Source organism: Bos mutus, chromosome 26, assembly GCF_027580195.1.
Source record: "Bos mutus isolate GX-2022 chromosome 26, NWIPB_WYAK_1.1, whole genome shotgun sequence".
NCBI lineage: Eukaryota > Metazoa > Chordata > Mammalia > Artiodactyla > Bovidae > Bos > Bos mutus.
In genome coordinates, this window is record NC_091642.1 from 19,068,090 (window position 1) to 19,085,935 (window position 17,846).

A 17,846-nucleotide genomic window follows, 5' to 3' on the forward strand; every position below is an offset into this window, starting at 1 on the left:
GCATTTATTATTTGTAGACTTTTTGATGGTGGCCATTCTGATATATGTGAGGAAATACCTCACTGAAGTTTTGATTCCCATTTCCCTGATAATTAGCAGTGTTGAGCGTCTTTTCATGTGCCTGTTGGCCATCTGTATGGAGAAGTGTCTGTTCAGGTCTTCTGCCGTTTTCTGATTGGGTTAATTTTAAGCTGTTTCTGTATTTGGGAAATTAATCCCTTTTAGTTTGTATCCTTTGCAAATATTTCCTCCCATTTTTCAGATTGTCTTTTCGTTTTGTTTATGGTTTCCTTTGCTGTGCAAAAGGTTTTAAGTTTAATTGGATCCCACTTGTTTATTTTTGTTCTTCTTTCCATTACTCACTCTAGAAGATGGATTCAAAACAGTATTGCTGTGATCTATATCGAGTGTTCTGTTTTCCTCAAGGAGTTTTATAGGATCCAGTCCTACATTTAGGTCTTTTGATCCATTTTGACTTTAATTTTGTACCTGGTATTTAAGAATGTTCTAATTGCATTCTTTTACATGTAAGCTGTTCAGTTTTCCCGTCACCACTTACTGAAAAGACTGTCTTTTCTCCATTGCATAGTCTTGCCTCCTTTGTCGTAGATTAATTGACCATAGGTGTGTATGAGCTTATTTCTGGACTTCTGTCCTGCTCTGTTAATCTCTCTCTGCGTAGCAGTACCATGCTGGTTTGATTACTGTAGCTTTGTAGTGTATGGGAGTTCCCGTGTGTATTATTTGTTGCTTTTCCCTTGCTGCTTTTAGTATTCTCTTTTTATCTTGAATTTGTGTCATTTTGATGGCACAGAGTCTTGGTGTGTTCCTCTTTGAGTTAACCCTGTATGGGACTCTATGTGCTTTTGGACTTGGCTGATTGATTCCTTTCTCAGATTAGGAAAGTTTTTAGCTATTATCTCCTCACTGGTGGGTGGAGATGGACTTTGACCCCATGGTGGACTAGGCTGTGCCTAGGGGCATGTCAGGACAGGACTGTGGGCCCTTTAGTCTTTAGGAAGCCTGTCTCCTGATGGGTATGGCTGTTATCTCCCCAGTTAGCTGTTTGGCTTGAGGCATCCCAGCACTGGAGCCTTCAGGTTGTTGGGTGGGGCCAAGTCTTGGTGCAGATGAGCCAATATGGCAGCCACCAGGAGTGTTCACGTGGTTGAATGTTCCCTATTATGTCTGCCTCCAGTGTCTGTGTCCCCAGGGTGAGCCACAGCCAGCCGCCTTTTGCCCCTCCAGGAGACTTATCAAAACCAGCAGGTAGATGTAGCCCAGGCTCCTATCAAATTACTGCTTTTGCCCTGGGTCCCAGTGCACATGAAATTTTGTGTGTACTCTTGAAAAGTGAAGCCTGTATTTCCCCCAGTTTTCTGGGGCTTGTCTTTCTGATGCCAGATCCCTGGGCTGAGGAGCCTTACATGGGGCTCAGGACTCTCTCTTGTAGGAGAACCTCTGCTATATAATTATTCTCCAGTTTGAGGATCGCCCAGCCAAGGGGTATGGGATTTGATTACATCTGCCCTTACGAGTCTGCCCTTACAGCCCAGTCTCACTGTGGTTCCTTCTTTATGTCTTTGGTTGTAGAAGATCTTCTTTGGTAGGTTCCAGTTTTTTCATCAATGGTTGTTCTGCAGATAGTTGTGATTTTGGTGTGCCCACAAGAGGTAAGCTCAGGGTCTTTCTATATTATACCATCTTGGCCGCTGTCTAGGAGACGTTCAACCTAGTCATGTCTGCTCATGTTCGCTTGAATTGCTCCAAGCCTGAAGCTGATGTGAGTATTTGGTTCTAGGCTGGTGGACTTGGAGGCTTAAAGTCAGGCTCTTTTAAACACAAGAGTAGAATTACAGTAGTCACCTGTTCAAAGAGTAATTCTTTCCAAGGTAGAGAACTTGAGATTGGGGGGTTGGCTTGTGAACACTAACGGAAGGGCACTTGGGGTTCAGCAATGAATGAAAGAGGACTCTGGCCCACTCCAGTGAGGACTAGGGAGGTAGACGGATAGTAAAATATATGTCAGCTGGAATCGTGTATTATGAAGAAAGCAGGTGGGACAGTCTGATAGAGGTGACATTTAAAGCATATGAGGGGACAAGTCGTGTGTCTCTGGGAGCGTCTGCACTTTAGGCAGAACAACAGGCTAGAATGTGCCTGGCATGTCTGAGGACAGGAAGGCAGCTAGTGTGGGTTTAGCTGGAATGACTGAGGGGGTAGTGGGAAAGGAGGTCAAGGAGACAGCAGGAGCTAGGACATGCAGGGAAGCTCATTCCTGCCTTCCCTTCTGTCTCAGTATCCCAGGATAGCTCTTCTGGGCTCAGGGTCTAGAAAGACCAGAAAGGAACACTCTTCAAGACTACATGAATGATAAAGGAGAAAGAGCACCAACTGTGCTCAGCTGGAGTCAGGCTTTGGTATTTTTTTATTCACAGCTGTTGGATAGAAGGCCTGATCCTCAAGGTCATTTCCTTCAGTAGCTATCAAACATGGTGACGTTCTAGAATCACCTAGGGACCTTTAAAAAAATCCCATTGCCCACACTGTACCCCTGGCCAGGTTAACCAGAATCCATGAAGTGTCACACAGGCATTGGTATCTTTTTAAACTCCCAGGTAATTCTAGTGCATAGCCAAGTTTGAGAGCCACTAGCTTCCGTGATTGTCAAGGAACCCTTGTCTAAGGCTGACTCTCTTCATGATCCACGAGGAAACACACCACAAATTCAGTTCTCTGCAATAGTTTATTCTTAACACCTTGTATTTTCAGACGATATCAGTACGTGTTGAAGGCGGGTAAGGTACAGCAGGAAGTGGAGTCGGGATGAAAGATCAGTCGATTCCTTCCCAGGAGATATGGCTGCCGTGCAGGCTTCATGCCTTCATTCCCAGTTCGGGAGGTTGCTACTCAGTGCTTCCTTCATTTACTGGAAAGCTGCACTTGACGTGGGTTTCAGCTCCTTTACCCACAGCTTCCAGCTCAGCAGCAAACTGTTGGGAATAGATTCGGTCACCAGGTATACTGTGGAAAACACCCTCAGAACATTCTTTTTGGGCACAGTGTCACAGGCCCAGTTTTACATTCTCCCAAACTAGAGACTTTAGGAAATGCTCAGTGGGATCAAATTCTTCCCTTTTGGACACAGACTTTAGTGAACACAGAAGGACATAGAAGAAATCTGTCTCATAAACATGATTAATATTGTTATAGCTTAAAACTCTACTTAATTTTAGGGGTTTTATGAAATAGTTAGAAACTATGTTCTTAAGTTCCTCAGAACTTAAAGGTCTCTTAATTTGAACATTGGAAACTCTAAATATTGAGACCACCAATGAGTTAAGTTAACTATAAAACAAGGAAAAAGTCTCAATGGGTCACTTTGGCCCCTGAACGTTATCACTTATAAAGGCTGGATTTCACAAGGCAGGAACAAAGATTCTGTACGGATGGACCTTGAAGGAAGGTGTCTTGATAAAAGCAGTCCTAACACCTAAGATGTCATCTAAGCAACGTTTAAGATGGGAAAGACGAGTTATTTAGTTCAAGGCTAAGTTTGAACTAAATAATCTCTAACTGAATATTTTTTAAAAGCCCCAAAATTATGGTTTTATAATTTAGTAGGTAAAACAACAGGAGGAAAGACAAAAAGAAAATGAACGTAAGATTAGTTTTAAATCCACATTCCTACAAGGCAGGATACTTATGGGCCCCTTGCAGCTGTAAGTACCTTAACCTACTCCTGGGTGTTCTCATACAGACTCTTGATTTGAGTTCCAAAGTGCTTGGCAAGGTCTCCCCGCTTTGCTTTCAAGGTTGGTGTCAAGAGTCCATTTTCAATGGAAAATGGCTCTGGATGTAGATGGATGCATTTGACCTGGAAGAGGTACACACGTACACACATTTATTAGTGATCCGGGCTGTTCTGCGGAACCCTTCTAAATGCTATGTGGGACTTCCTGGTGGTCCAGTGGTTAAGAATCTGCCTGCCAATGCAGGGGACACGGGTTCCATCCCTGGTCTGGGAAGATTCCATATGCGGTGGAGCAACTAAGCCTGTTTCCGTGACCGCTGAATCCACATGCCACAGCTACTGGAGCCTGTGTGCCCGAAAGCCAGTGCCGCACAACGAGAGGGGCCACCTCCACAGTGGAAAGTCTATCCACCACAACTTGGGAGTAGCCCCACTCGCCGCAACTAGAGGAAGCCCACACAGCAACAGAGACCCAGCTCGGTCAAAACTAAATGAAAAATAAATGCTACGCGAGGAAACTCGAAGAATCTTTTCTCTTACAGAAGTGGCATGATGACGTGGGAGGGTTAGGAGAATAGTAACATATGCCCATTCTCACACTAATAATTTGGGAAAGACATGAGTGGAGAAGGAGAATGAATAATGAACAGCGTAGAGGGACTACAAAAATGAATGCAAAAGTCACTGCCATTTGTCGTCAATGGGTTAACAGTACCACTGAAGTCAGTTCCTTGGAAACTGAACTTCTTGACCCCATTATAAATGCAAACTTGAACACTTTCTAGTGTGACTTGAGAGGGCAGGATAACATGAGTAATACATACCTGTTCAAAGGATTTAAGGCCACCGTCTATCCCAATTTTATGCATGTCTTCTAATATGGCTTTCTTTATAGTCTAGGAATATAAAACATAGCTTAGAGACTGGCTGTTGAAAAAGAGCCTAAAGAAAAGGCTGAGCAGGAACCAATTCAAAACACCAACTAAACTCATCAGGATAAAAGCAGGATGTAGGGGTATGCACAAGAACGTGTGATATCTAAATGTTGCTCAAAGAAAATAATGAGAAGAAAAAGCAAACCTAAATGGTAACAGGGGTTTTCTCTGGATGGCATTATTTAATTCCTCATTTTCCAATTAATTTTTTCACAATGCACATCTTACTATAAAAAGAATAGTGATTTTGGTAGTTATTTTTAAACTCTACATCCCATCTTCCAGTCTAATAAAACCAGCCAGTACAGACACAGCAAGAGTCTGTTCTTCCAGCGAGGAGGTTCCGGGAAACCGTGGGTGCCCAAGTTGAAGGGTGGGAGAACAGGGAATCCCCCTCCCATGATGGGCCCATGGGTGTGCATAGGCTTTCCTGACTGAGACTTACTTGGTTTTGACACAGTTCTTCCATAGAGCCCTTTACCCCAATCTTGGCTGCAAATGGGGGAAGTGCATCTGGGTCAGGAACCACCACTCCCACTAGGAATGACTGGAAAGGAAATAAAGGCATGTGAACTAGCGCAGCACTGCCCCCTAGTGGGGCAAAGAAGGCAGCGTTACATCTCCCTAATACATGATGGTTCCCAAGCCTGACATTCAGGGCTGGAGTCCCTTGGACAGCAAGATCAAAACAGTCCATCCTAAAGAAAATCAGTCCTGAATATTCATTGGAAGGACTGATGCTGAAGCTGAAGCTCCCTGATGCGAATATCTGACTCCTTGAAAAAGACCCTGATGCTGGGAAAGATTGAAGGCAGGAGGAGAAGGGGACGACAGAGAATGAGATGGTTGGATGGCATCACCGACTCGATGGACATGAGTTTGAGCAAGCTCTGGGAGTTGGTGAAGGACAGGGAAGCCTGGTGTGCTGCAGTCCATGGGGTCACAAAGAGTAGGACATGACTGAGCAACTGAACTGAACGGAATCCTACTATTTTCTCAAAATATATTTCAAACCCTCATGGAACTCTAATCTCATTTTCCCACTTAACATCTCTACAAAAATGTTCCATTCAAATGTGATTGTTCAAAAAGAAATGGTGCTCAATATTAAGCTTAAAGCAACTCTGACCTCTGCATATCAATCCTCCCGCACTCCCAAGAAGCCAAGTTTAAGCACAGTGTTTATAAAACTGGTGATTGTTAAGAAATGTATGTTACCTGTAAGCTTTCCCCATGTACAAAAATCTGCGACACCAGACTACTCCTGATGTAGACAGTTTCTATCTTCTCTGGAGCAATGTATTCTCCTTGGGCCAGCTTGAAAATGTTCTTTTTTCGGTCGATGACCTTCAGAGTTCCGTTCTGCAGCAGACAGAAAGACAACAGCATCAGTGTTTCTGAGCCTATTGAGGGATGTCAGTGAAGAGCAAGGTGAAATCAGAGGTAATCTTCCTTTTTTTGTTTTTAATCTTCCCTTTAAAACTTGACCTCTCCATTGACTTTTGGACAATCTTTCATTTCTCTTTTTGGCTTTGGGGAAAGGGGAGGGATGCAGCCTTCCACAAAACCTGTCTATACTGTGTCTGTGAAGAGTCAGTGGGCAGCCTCAGAAAAAGTCCCCTGGACCCACTGGGATTATGCACATGGTTGCCTCATCCAAAAAAGAAATTTTGCAGCTCTTAATTTCCAGTAACTTAATTTCCAATTACTTCATTCCAGCACTCTTGGGAACAGGGAAGGTGTTATCTTTTATTTAGACTTTAGAATGATCTTCCCCTCCTTGTCTCCCTTTTCTCTATCGCTTTTAAATCCAGGAGCAGTCTGTACAGCTCCACTGTGCCACTGCTAATCAAACAAGTCAGTAATTGCGCTTGTTAGGACAGGAACAGCCAGGGAGAGCTCTCTGACCAGCCACCAGAGGTCACTTGCAGGTTCTATCTCTGGGCTAATTGATTTGAGGAGCATAGGTTTTTAGGGATTTGAATTGTAGAACTGGAACAAGTGGCAAATACGGTCCACATGATCACACCCGAAATAGGGCAATAGACTGAACCAATCCTGGAACCATCAGCAAGGCCAACTCCAGAAATTAACCACCAGCTCAGCCTAACAGACATTATCTGAAAGTGATGAATAAAGCTCAGCCCTTTATAATTCTAGTGTGAAAACACATCTATTGCCTATACTTTGGGCTTATTAGACCTGAGAACTCTTACTATACAGACACAGACATGTTACCATAATACCCAAATCTATAAAATACATTATTAGGACCAGTGTTCTTGGAGATTTTGTTGTCAAACATTCCTTGAATATCACTTAAATCTTGAGAATATTGAGCAAGAAGGGGGTTTTAAATCTGGTTACGTTCCCACTCCCCCAGCACATAAGAGACAAAAACTTTCCAGAGAGGAAAGCTCATGAAAATTCCCTTCAGGGCTTCTAAGGCACCATCATTACTATGCAAGAATTTCCTCTCTTCCTAGGAAAACAGATGGGGTTTACAGAGACTACTTACTGCTGATTTTCTGTCAGCAAGCTATGATTTAAAGACAGTCTCAGTCTGCTTTCACCAAGAGAGGCTGTGAAGGTCACTGAGAGGCAAAAACTAGTCTCTGCATACACCTGGCTTAGAAATCCTGCCCCCTCATTTTGATGTGTCTGCATATTAAGTGGGGGAAAAAATATGTATCCCTATAAAAGGCAAACACTACAGGCCCATGGAGTTATCTTGAGTTTTTTCTGCCACAAGAAGAGTAAAACTCACAACAACAACAAAATACATTACTACACTTCTTTGGAAAAGTCACCAAATTTTTCCCTGTCTTTGAGCAAGTCATTCATGGTATCCAGGCTTCCCTGGGATCTCAGTTGGTAAAGAATCTGCCTGCAATGCAGGAGATGCCGGTTGGATTCCTGGGTCAGGAAGATCCCCTGGAGAAGGGAAAGAAAGGTACCCACTCCAGTATTCTTGGGCTTTCCTGGTAGCACAGATGGTGGTAAAGAATCTGCCTGCAATGCAGGAGACTTGGGTTCAATCCCTGGGTTGGGATGATCCCCTGGAGAAAGGAATGGCAACCCACTCCAGTATTCTTGCCTGGAGAATTCCATGGACAGAGGAGCCTGGCAGGCTACAGTCCATGGGGTCGCAAAGAGTCGGACATGACTGAGCAACTTTCATTTTGAGCAAGTCTATTCCCTCGTTAAGGGACACCCAGAAGTTTTGAAGAAACACTCACTGGGAGCCAGCGACCAATGTCTCCTGTGTGAAGCCAGCCATCCTTGTCCAAGGTTTCCTGTGTCTTCTCGGGCTCCTTCAGGTATCCTTTGAACACGTTGTGGCCCCTGATGCAGATCTGTACAGAAGTTGGGAGGCGATGGTGACAACAGCAAAGGCTGCTACAAACACCTACTCCCGCCTTTCATCTTTTTTTTTCCTGCCACCTTGATTCATTTGACGCTTCCACTATACGTATGAGGAACACTGGCTTCCCTAGTGGGTCAGATGGTAAAGGATCTGCCTGCAATGTGGGGAACACGAGTTCAATCCCTGGGTTGGGATTGAAGATCTCCTGGAGCAGGGAATGGCTATCCACTCTAGTATTCTTGCCTGGAGAATGCCATGGACATAGGAGACTGGTGAGCTACAGTCCATGGGGTTGCAAAGAGTCGGACACAACTGATTGACTAATACCAATGACACTAATGAAGAGCGCCGGATTTTAATTTCTATTGTGGGGGACAAAGTTAGACTCCAAGACATTGAAGTCCTAAAATTCTCGAAAGAACCAAACACAAACTTGCTCACAAGTGTGTGCTTTTTCTGATACACACATCCCCACCACGATTATGTAAAAAGGACTGCTGGGCACAGCCTACTTGCCTCTCCTTCATTGTTCACGGCAAAGTAGTTCATATCAGGTACATCTTCCAGCTTCACATGATTGCAAGCCATGGGGACTCCAACGTGGCCTAGAACACACCACAATGAATCAGCCAGGATACTGGGAAATGGTGATAACTCCAGCCATGTTTGAGAGATATTTATGGATTAACTCTAGAAGAATAAAACTGAAAAGTCATTTGGCAGTGCCAGACAGTCGAGATAGAAAAGCCTGGACCAACCCTTAGATTTAGGATCTGCCACATTCATCCAGAGTATTGAGGCTATCTAAACACCCAAATCCTAGTTTATCTAGAACTGTTCACCCAGCCATTGCACCCACTGTCCAGTAAACAAAGAACCTACCTGATTTCCAATCCCTAGGTAATGTAACTGTACAGCCAGCAGTGCATTCTGTTTGACCATAAGCTTCAAACACCTGTGTGAACCAAAGAAGGGCTTTGAGAGTTACTCAAGATACAGCAGGAGCTGGCCATGCCCTATGGCCAGACATGAAGAAAGCAAGGTGTCTGAGAGCTGGAGGACACTTAGTGTCCTAAAACCTTGGATTCGTGAGAGCCTGAGCTGCTGGGTCTTTGCAACTGTGGATTCACTAAAAAACCAAAAGGGTCCAGAAATTGACCAAAGTATGGAAACATACTATACTTCGGGAAATGTGGCACTACAAGCTGATGGGGAAAAGAGAGTTATTCATTAAGTGACATGCAATCCAATGGCAACTGGACTTGAACCTAGGCAAGGGCATGCTACTGAAGGAGCTAAAGAAAGTGAGAAGTATCTTTTAAGGGAAATAGCTATGGTGTAGAACAGGGGTTGGCAAACTTCTGTATATAAAACCAGAGAGTGAATATATTTGACTGTATGAGCCATTTGGTCTCTATGTCAATGACTCATCTCTGCCAATATAGCACCAAAGTGGCAGTAGACAATACATAAATAAATAAGTATGGCTGTGTTCCACCAAGACTTTATTTACAAATAGAGGGAACAGGCCAGATTTGGTCTGTAGCACAGACCAACTGCTGGTATAAAGGATAACCTTGACTGGAGAGGGGCTGTGGGGGAAACACATGCACAGTCTGAAGTGGAGATGGGGTCTGTCCCAGGCAGAGCTGCTGGAAGAGAGGAAGGCATTTCTGGGAGGGATATGACATAGGGCCTTCTGATCTATGGGTGTTAGGAGCTGAGGGAAAGGAAGGAAAGGAAGAAAGAGGAACTCTGGCCTTGGCATCAATTCAGAATCTGTTGTGAAGACAGTTATACACATAGGTGGTACTTGATGAGGACAAGGCTGTTTGCTTCATTCATACTGTGCGTGTTGGCTGAAAGAATGAACTAGTTAGCCATCGAGGGGGAAAATATGAGACTATCTGTACTCAAGCCCTTTTACTAAATTCCAGATGGAGCAGAGACTTAATTGAAAAAGGTAAAACCACAAGGTTACCAGAAAATCTGGGTGAAAACAGTTTTATGCAATATTGAGGGTTGGGTCAGGAAGCCTAAGGTCTAAGCTCTTATAAAACCACATAAAAAAGGTGACTCAGTGCAAAAACATTTAAAACTTTTATCTAGCAATACACAGCGCAAAAGATGAGACTAGGACATACACTTGTAACACAACAAAGATTGATTTTATTACTATTCGAATTCTTAGAAAGCAAGGTGAAAGAGAACCAAACTCTCCTTTGCTCTTTTTTCTATGAGGAGGTAATGTAGTAATTCATGAAAGCAATACAAGTGCCAGTAAACAATAGAAAGGATGTTTAGGGACTTCCCTGGTGGTCTAGTGGTTAAGACTCTGCACTTCCAATGCAGAGGTCTTGGGTTCAGTCCCTGATTGGGGAACTAAGATCTGCGTGCCTCATAGTGCAGCCAAACACACAAAACCTCACAAATACTATTAAATACATCTGTGAATGTTCAATGCGATGAAGGCAAGGGAAAAAAGAGCCCCCCAAAAGATATTTGGTGTTAATAAAAGAAACAAAGCTGTAATAAGATTTTTCAAGTATCTGTTTGGCTAAGATTTAAATGACTGAAAACATCTATCACTAGCAAGAAGGTGGGGCTATCAGGACTTGTGCTTTATTTGCAGGAATGTATAAGAAAGACAAGACCCTTCTGAGGAAGTGTGAGCATTAACATTAACATGTAAAAAAAACTCATATACTTTGGCCCAATAATTCCCACTTGCAAAGATTTATCCTAAATTGATAGTTGCATAAATATGCACAAATATCCTTATCATCTCATTGATTATAACAGCAAAAAAAAAAAATGATGTCTATCAATAGGAAACTGGGTTTCCTAGGTAGCACAAGTGTAAAGAATCCACCTGCCAATGCAGGAAATGTAAGAAACACAGGTTCAATCCCTGGGTTGGGAAGATCCCCTGGAGGAGGGCATGGCAATCCAGTCCAGTATTCTTGCCTAAAGAACCCCATGGACAGAGGAGGCTGGTTGGCTACAGTTCATAGGGTCTTTAAGAGTCAAGAGTTGGACACGACTGAAATGACTTAACACGCATCAACAGGAGACTAGTTATTTGGGTACATTCAATAAATGATTACAAAACCATTAAAATGATGTTTATTTGACTAGGATCAATATGGACGGGGCGAGCACTGCTTAACAAGTATATTAGAACACGGATGTCATTTTTTAAAGATGATACTCCATTTATCGTTATTATAAAATATCAGATGTATTTCCCATATAATAATATCCTCTAACTCACTTTGCACCTAACTGTTTGTACCTCTTACCCTCCTACCCCTAAATTGCCCTTACCCACCACTTGGACTTTGTTCTCTGTATCTGTGAGCCTGATTCTTTTTTATTACATTCATTAGTCTGTTGCATTTTTAGATTCCACATATAAGTGACGTCACATAGAATTTGTCTTTGTCTGATTCATTTCACTTGGCATAATGCCCTCCAAGCCCATTCACACTGCTGCAAATGGCAAAGTTTTGTTAACATTGATGCTGTTTGTGTCAAGGTTTCTGTATACAGATGCATTAAGCAGTGACTGGAAGGATATTTTCTCTTGACTTTGAGTTTCTGGCTGACTTTCTCCTTGGCACTTTTCATTTGTGTTTTCATTTTTATTTAAATAGTGAGTTTTACTTGTGCAAAAGTGAAATTAGCTATCATCCCAAAAAGGTGCCTATTGCCTGAATGGGAAGGAAAGAAGAGGTGATGTATGGATATATATAACGAATTCACTTTGCTGTACAGCATAAACTAACACAACATTGTAAAGCACCTACACCCTAATAAAAATTTTTTTTAAAAAAAGTACTTGGCCTACCAGACATCCCAGTGCTGCCCGGAGGAACGTCAAGACGGGAGGTGAGATGGGGGCAGCTCCGGTGATCAGGAACCGAACCTTCCCACCCAGGCTTTCCTGTTTAATAGAAACAAAAGACCCGCTGAAAACTATTCCCTCGGCTTTAGTCTCCTGCATTGCAAAATGGGCAGAACAGCCTACTTATCCAGTGTTGTCATAAGGATTAAACTAATTAATTCACACAGCACTTAGAAAGGGTCCATCATTGTAGAAAAGAACTTAAAGGGTTGGCTCTTATGGTAACCACCATCCACAGCGGGAACCAGACCTGCATTTTTTTTTTTTTACATTTCCTCAGGTAATTTGTATTGTTGGATCTTTCAAATTACTTAGGACTCTCAACAGACCACCCAAGAGAATGAAAGAGAGAACCTAAGAAAAATCCACTTTCTGTATTTCAGCCAAATCCCTTTAGTGACAACGTTGTCTGAGAGAGATCTCAAAAGGCTGAGTGAACGCAGAAAGTGCCAAAGGGTCTCCAGTTAAAGAGACGCTTGACCATCAAAGGAAAAGCAAAGTATGCTGAAGCTGAGGGCAGCCCAGACACATACCTGGCTCCATCAGGATCTACCCAGCATACCTGGATCTTTCCAAAGATGAGCTTGTCCCACAGACTGTCACGTCTGATGATACCCCTTTTCACTTCACGGAATTTACTGGCAACAGCTAAGTTCAACAAGAACTTCTTCAAGGGTGTCTTGGCTTCATTTTGTACCTGCAGGAGTGAGAGGAGTGACAGCTCCTCTTAGTTGGAAACCTACTGGATACTCACCAAAGCCATTCATCAACAAACAAGAGATAGCGCTTCCTAGCATCAAAAGCGGAGAAGGCAATGGCAGCCCACTCCAGTACTCTTGCCTGGAGAATCCCATGGACGGAGGAGCCTGGTAGGCTGCAGTCCACGGGGTTGCTGAGGGTCGGACACGACTGAGCGACTTCACTTTCACTTTTCACTTTCATGCATTGGAGAAGGAAATGGCAACCCACTCCAGTGTTCTTGCCTGGAGAATCCCAGGGACGGGGGAGCCTGGTGGGCTGCTGTGTATGGGGTCGCACAGAGCCGGACATGACTGAAGTGACTTAGCAGCAGCAGCAGCAGCATCAAAAGAAAGTGACTCTTATTCATGCACTGGTATGCTGAATAATGATGAAAGTTCATGCTAACAAAGAAGTGAAGTTCATACACACACACAAAGCTCCAGCTCCTCCAAATTCCTTGTCCTTAGCAAAAAACCTTGACAATTAATACAGCATGTCCCCAAAAGGTAGCATCTGTCTACAAAGTTACCCGGGAGTACTGATGAAACAGCTGATTCTGTACCTGTTAGGGCTTTTGATTTAGGATCATATGTATGTATGTTATATAGTATCATAATATTACAAAGAAAATTTTTCACTGACCAGTTTTGAAGGTCACTGGGGCACCAGTGCATTATTTTCAAGACTGATAAATAAAGGGGGCAAAAATCAAATATTTGTGCCTTCCTGGAAGACTCTCAGCTAATGAAGGCAAGAGAAATGCTTGGATTAGAAAAATCACCATTTTCCTAACCTTAATGAAAAACAGAGCAGAGATCAATAACAGCTAAATCTGTCATGAGGCCATGAAATTTTGGCTCATCTCCTTATTAGACCTGACTCTGGACAAGCTATTTAACCTCCAAGGTTCAGTCTCATCATCTGTAAATTAGGGATAATAAATGTTGGTGTGATTTCCTGGGTTTTTGTAGGAATGAAATGATGGAATGTAAATGAAATATTTACCATGGGCTTAGCACCTCAGCAAGAAGCACCCTAACCAGCAGGTGTTATGGAACCAGAGTAACAATTTCCAAGTCAGCTGAATTTTGAGAGGTTCCTCAAGTCTCTGAATTAATCTGTTTCTCCATATCACATCCAAGTAATCTCATCCAGAGGAAAGGGGGTTTCATTTGTACGATTTTTCATGGCTGCATTTGTAAGTGTGGCTGTAAGTGGATGCTGGTGGGGTGGGGGTGAGGGTGGAGCTGGAGCACAGTTCCTAGCAACACAGAGTCTCTAGGAGCTGTAGTCAGGCCTAAAGCCCTGCACAGCTCAGGGCCAGCCCAGCAGAAGCAAGGTAAGTACCTTATCATAGACCTTGTTAAGGAGTCGAGGCACTGTGGGGAACAATGTGGGCTTCAGGGTCCTCATGTCGTCAGGCAGCAGCCGAATGTCTCCTTGGAAGAATCCGACTTTGGCTCCACAAGAGTACACGATGACCTAAAAGCAAAACCAGAGCGTGGGACTCAGAGCCAAAGAACCTCTTTGAGTCGGGTCTGTTTGGGACAAAATTAAGGACATCCAATGGGCACTTTGATGTGAAGAGTTGACTCATTGGAAAACACCCTGATGCTGGAAGACTGAAGGCAAAAGGAGAAGGGGGTGGCATAGGATGAGATGGCTAGATAGCATCACCGACTCAATGGACTTGATTTTGAGCAAACTCTGGGAGACAGTGAAGGACAGGGAAGGCTGGCAGGTGGCAGTCCATGGGGTCTCAAAGAGTCAGATACTACTTAGTGACTGAACAGCAACAAAAATGCACACTTTTCTCTGGACCCCCTCACCCCTGACACTTCATGTACCCAGAACTCTGAGACCCTACTCCCTAGACAGGATGACACTCACCTCTGCTGAGGTGGCAGGACAGGTAAGTCAGATTGTGAGGCTGCAGGCCCACCCCTATTCCACCCATGGCTCTGGGTGAGTGTCTAAGGCATCGTTTCTAAGAGCCCGTTCATTACATAGCACTAAGAAAAAAGCACTCAAACTAGAACACACCTACAGTGGTTAAGACCATCTCAATTTCAGAAGTGATAAAATGTGAAAACTCCTGAAGTTTTCACGTATATTCACGGAATATACATCAAGGCTGTATATTGTCACCCTGCTTATATAACTTATATGCAGAGTGCATCATATGAAATGCCAGCTGGATGGAACACAAGCTGGAATCAAGATTGCCAGGAGAAATATCAATAACCTCAGATACACAGATGACACCACCCTTACAGCTGAAAGCGAAGAACTAAAGAGCCTCTTGATGAAAGCAAAAGAAGAGAGTGAAAAAGTTGGCTTAAAACTCATCATTCAGAAAACTAAGATCATGGCATCCGGTCCCATCACTTCATGACAAATAGATGGGGAAACAATGGAAACAGTGAGAGAGAGAGACTTTATTTTTTTGGGCTCCAAAATCACTGCAGATGGTGATTGCAACCATGAAATTAAAAGATGCTTGCTCCTTGGAAGAAAAGCTATGACCAACCTAGACAGCAAATTTAAAAGCAGAGACATTACTTTGCCAACAAAGGTCTGTCTAGTCAAAGCTATGGTTTTTCCAGTAGTCATGTTTGGATGTGACAGGTGGACTATAAAGAAAACTGAGCACCAAAGAATTGATGCTTTTGAACCGTGGTGTTGGAGAAGCCTCTTGAGAGTCCCTTGGACTGCAAGGAGATCCAACAAGTCAATCCTAAGGGAAATCAGTCCTGAATATTCATTGGAAGGACTGATGCTGAAACTGAAGCTCCAATACTTTGGCCACCGGATGCGAAGAACTGACTCATTGGAAAAGACCCTGATGCTGGGAAAGATTGAAGACAGGAGGAGAAGGGGACGACAGAGGATGAGATGGTTGGATGGTATCATGAGTTTGATGGACATGGATGGACTCGATGGACATGAGTTTGAGCAAGCTCCAGGAGTTGGTGATGGACAGGGAAGCCTGGAGTGCTGCAGTCCATGGGGTCACAAAGAGTCGGACACAACTGAGCAACTGAACTGACTGAAAATGTGAAAAGCACGCTGATTAGAACTAATATTATATTAATCAGATATCAGCACTTTAACCCAAGGAACCGAATCTTCCGTTTTAGCACTCCGTGTACCAACAGATAAGCTGGTCGAAGAGGTATTTAAGCGGGGATCAGAGAGGGGACTTTCCATCCCTAATGACACCTGTGTTTTTGCTTTTGGTTCTCAAGCCAGCCTCAGAATAGCCTGAAAAGCTAGATGACCACTCACAGAAGGCCAGCTCTTCTCCAGTGCACGTGCCATGTCAGCAGCTCCCCCTGACACACTCTGGACACCTTATCTGGATCAAAGTTTCCTTCTTCGCCCCTCTGTGGGGAACTTCCTTTTCTTTAAGCCTAGATCTTTTCAAAACCTCTAGCCCAAAGAAAAGAAAAAACAATGCCTCATCTCCCCGCGCAGGATAGATGTAAGCTCCAGGCTATGAGCTCCAAGGATTTGCCGGCACCCTGTGTGAAAGCAGGAGCAAGCATTCACCCCATGGGATACAGACAGACTCCACACAGGAAGACTCTGCAACAGGTTAGGGGTGACGCCAAGATTAGGACTCAGCTGTGACAACTCCCTGCTGCCCGTGCCCTCACATTAAATAGTAGACTGCAAATGTTGCAGAGCTGCCCTTGGAATAAATGTGGGACTAGCAAGTCAGGACCCTCTTTTCACACACCTGCTAGGAATATAGGATCTTACCTGTACAATCCTTTCAAACATATGAGCCAAGGGGAGGTAGGATATAGACACGTCCTCAGGATTGGGCTCAAAAACACCCTAGAGATCAGGAAATGGAAAAGAGACAACAATGGGTTAATGTCAATTTCCTCTTCCAAAGAGGATTTAAACACTTCTTTCTAGGACTGCTGCATACAGCTGTGCAGATGTGCCCTGTGTAAATCTAAGGGCTGCTCTAACTGCATTGAGTGTGGAGATCTGCAGTGACCCTAACAGAGCAAAACTCTATGGGACTTCCCCAGAGGTCCAGTGGTTAAGACTTCACCTTCCAATGCAGAGGGTGTGAGTTCTACCCCTGGTCAGGGAGCTGAGATCCCATGTACCTTGTAGCCCCCCAAAAATCAAAACATAAAACAGAACCAATACTATAACACATTCGATAAAAACTTTAAAAATGGTCCAGATTAAAAAAAAATATATATATATATTAATAAATAAATAAAAGGGCAAAACTCCAGACAAAGATGTACCGGTATTCATCCACACTCAGGCCTTCAATCAGTTTTTTCCCTCTCTGCCTCCTCTCACTTTAAGATTAAAATCTTACGACAGATTTACATTTTAATGAGGGCCTTGTTTTCAATTGACCACTGACCTCCATACATTTGAGAAAACCAGAAGCATTGGAAACAATATTTGCATGGGTTAACATGGCTCCTTTGGGATCACCTGTAGGAAACAAGAGGTGGGAAGATGCAGTAAGTGACTAACAGGTTGTCTCTGGCATTGAAATGAGAAGCTACATTCATTTGGTTCCGTTCCATGGAGCCGAGAACTTCTTCTGTCCCCGGGTCTTTTTATGAATGGTGTAAATGACTCTGCTTATGAATGACTGATACCCCCAGAAACGCTACTCTGACTGCATTATTATGCTACTCTGACTGCTACCACACAGGGCACAGCCGCAGTCTCAGATAGCAACAAAAAAGAATCCAAGTGGCCCCCACCCTGCCTTGTGCTGTTTTCATGTTGAAGACTTCAGATCTAACAATATTACCTAGCCATCACTTTATAAACGGGGCACAGTGGAATGGCTATGACTTCTAGATTATTATGGTTCAAATTAAAAGTTACTAAGAGTTCTAATAGCTAGGTAGCTACATAGAGGGGGAGAAAGAGAACACGGAATGATCTGTTTAGATCTACCACTGGGCTATCTTGATTGAGTGAAGCCATTCAAGTGATGTTGAGAGAATGGTAGGCTGGGGGAGGAAGTTGACTTTATAAAGCCATCTTAAAGGCCCTTCCATTCCATAGCATGTAAACTGCTCCTGGTTGTTCATTGAAATGTGTTTGCTTATGCTTGGGTTTTTCTAAGTGGGCAACCATATTCAGAAG

At 43.4% G+C, this 17,846-nt stretch overlaps 1 protein-coding gene across 5 annotated transcripts in view; it reads right to left on the reverse strand.

Annotated features, from left to right (window-relative positions):
• Nucleotides 1-2,727: 2,727 nt before the first annotated feature.
• The window catches only part of ACSL5 (acyl-CoA synthetase long chain family member 5), a 51,433-nt gene continuing 36,314 nt past the window's right edge, over nucleotides 2,728-17,846 (reverse strand). For all 5 annotated transcript variants that reach the window (XM_005888660.2, XM_070363404.1, XM_005888661.3 and 2 more), the window contains 13 exons: nucleotides 17,104-17,177; nucleotides 16,470-16,547; nucleotides 14,052-14,186; nucleotides 12,526-12,660; nucleotides 11,907-12,002; nucleotides 8,939-9,011; nucleotides 8,573-8,661; nucleotides 7,929-8,045; nucleotides 5,908-6,051; nucleotides 5,135-5,236; nucleotides 4,579-4,650; nucleotides 3,731-3,877; nucleotides 2,728-2,993 (listed from right to left, as the gene is read on the reverse strand). In XM_005888660.2, coding sequence (XP_005888722.1) covers nucleotides 3,737-3,877; nucleotides 4,579-4,650; nucleotides 5,135-5,236; nucleotides 5,908-6,051; nucleotides 7,929-8,045; nucleotides 8,573-8,661; nucleotides 8,939-9,011; nucleotides 11,907-12,002; nucleotides 12,526-12,660; nucleotides 14,052-14,186; nucleotides 16,470-16,547; nucleotides 17,104-17,177 — 1,256 coding nt within the window. In that variant the 3' untranslated portion in view covers nucleotides 2,728-2,993; nucleotides 3,731-3,736. The remainder of the gene's footprint in view (nucleotides 2,994-3,730; nucleotides 3,878-4,578; nucleotides 4,651-5,134; nucleotides 5,237-5,907; nucleotides 6,052-7,928; nucleotides 8,046-8,572; nucleotides 8,662-8,938; nucleotides 9,012-11,906; nucleotides 12,003-12,525; nucleotides 12,661-14,051; nucleotides 14,187-16,469; nucleotides 16,548-17,103; nucleotides 17,178-17,846) is intronic.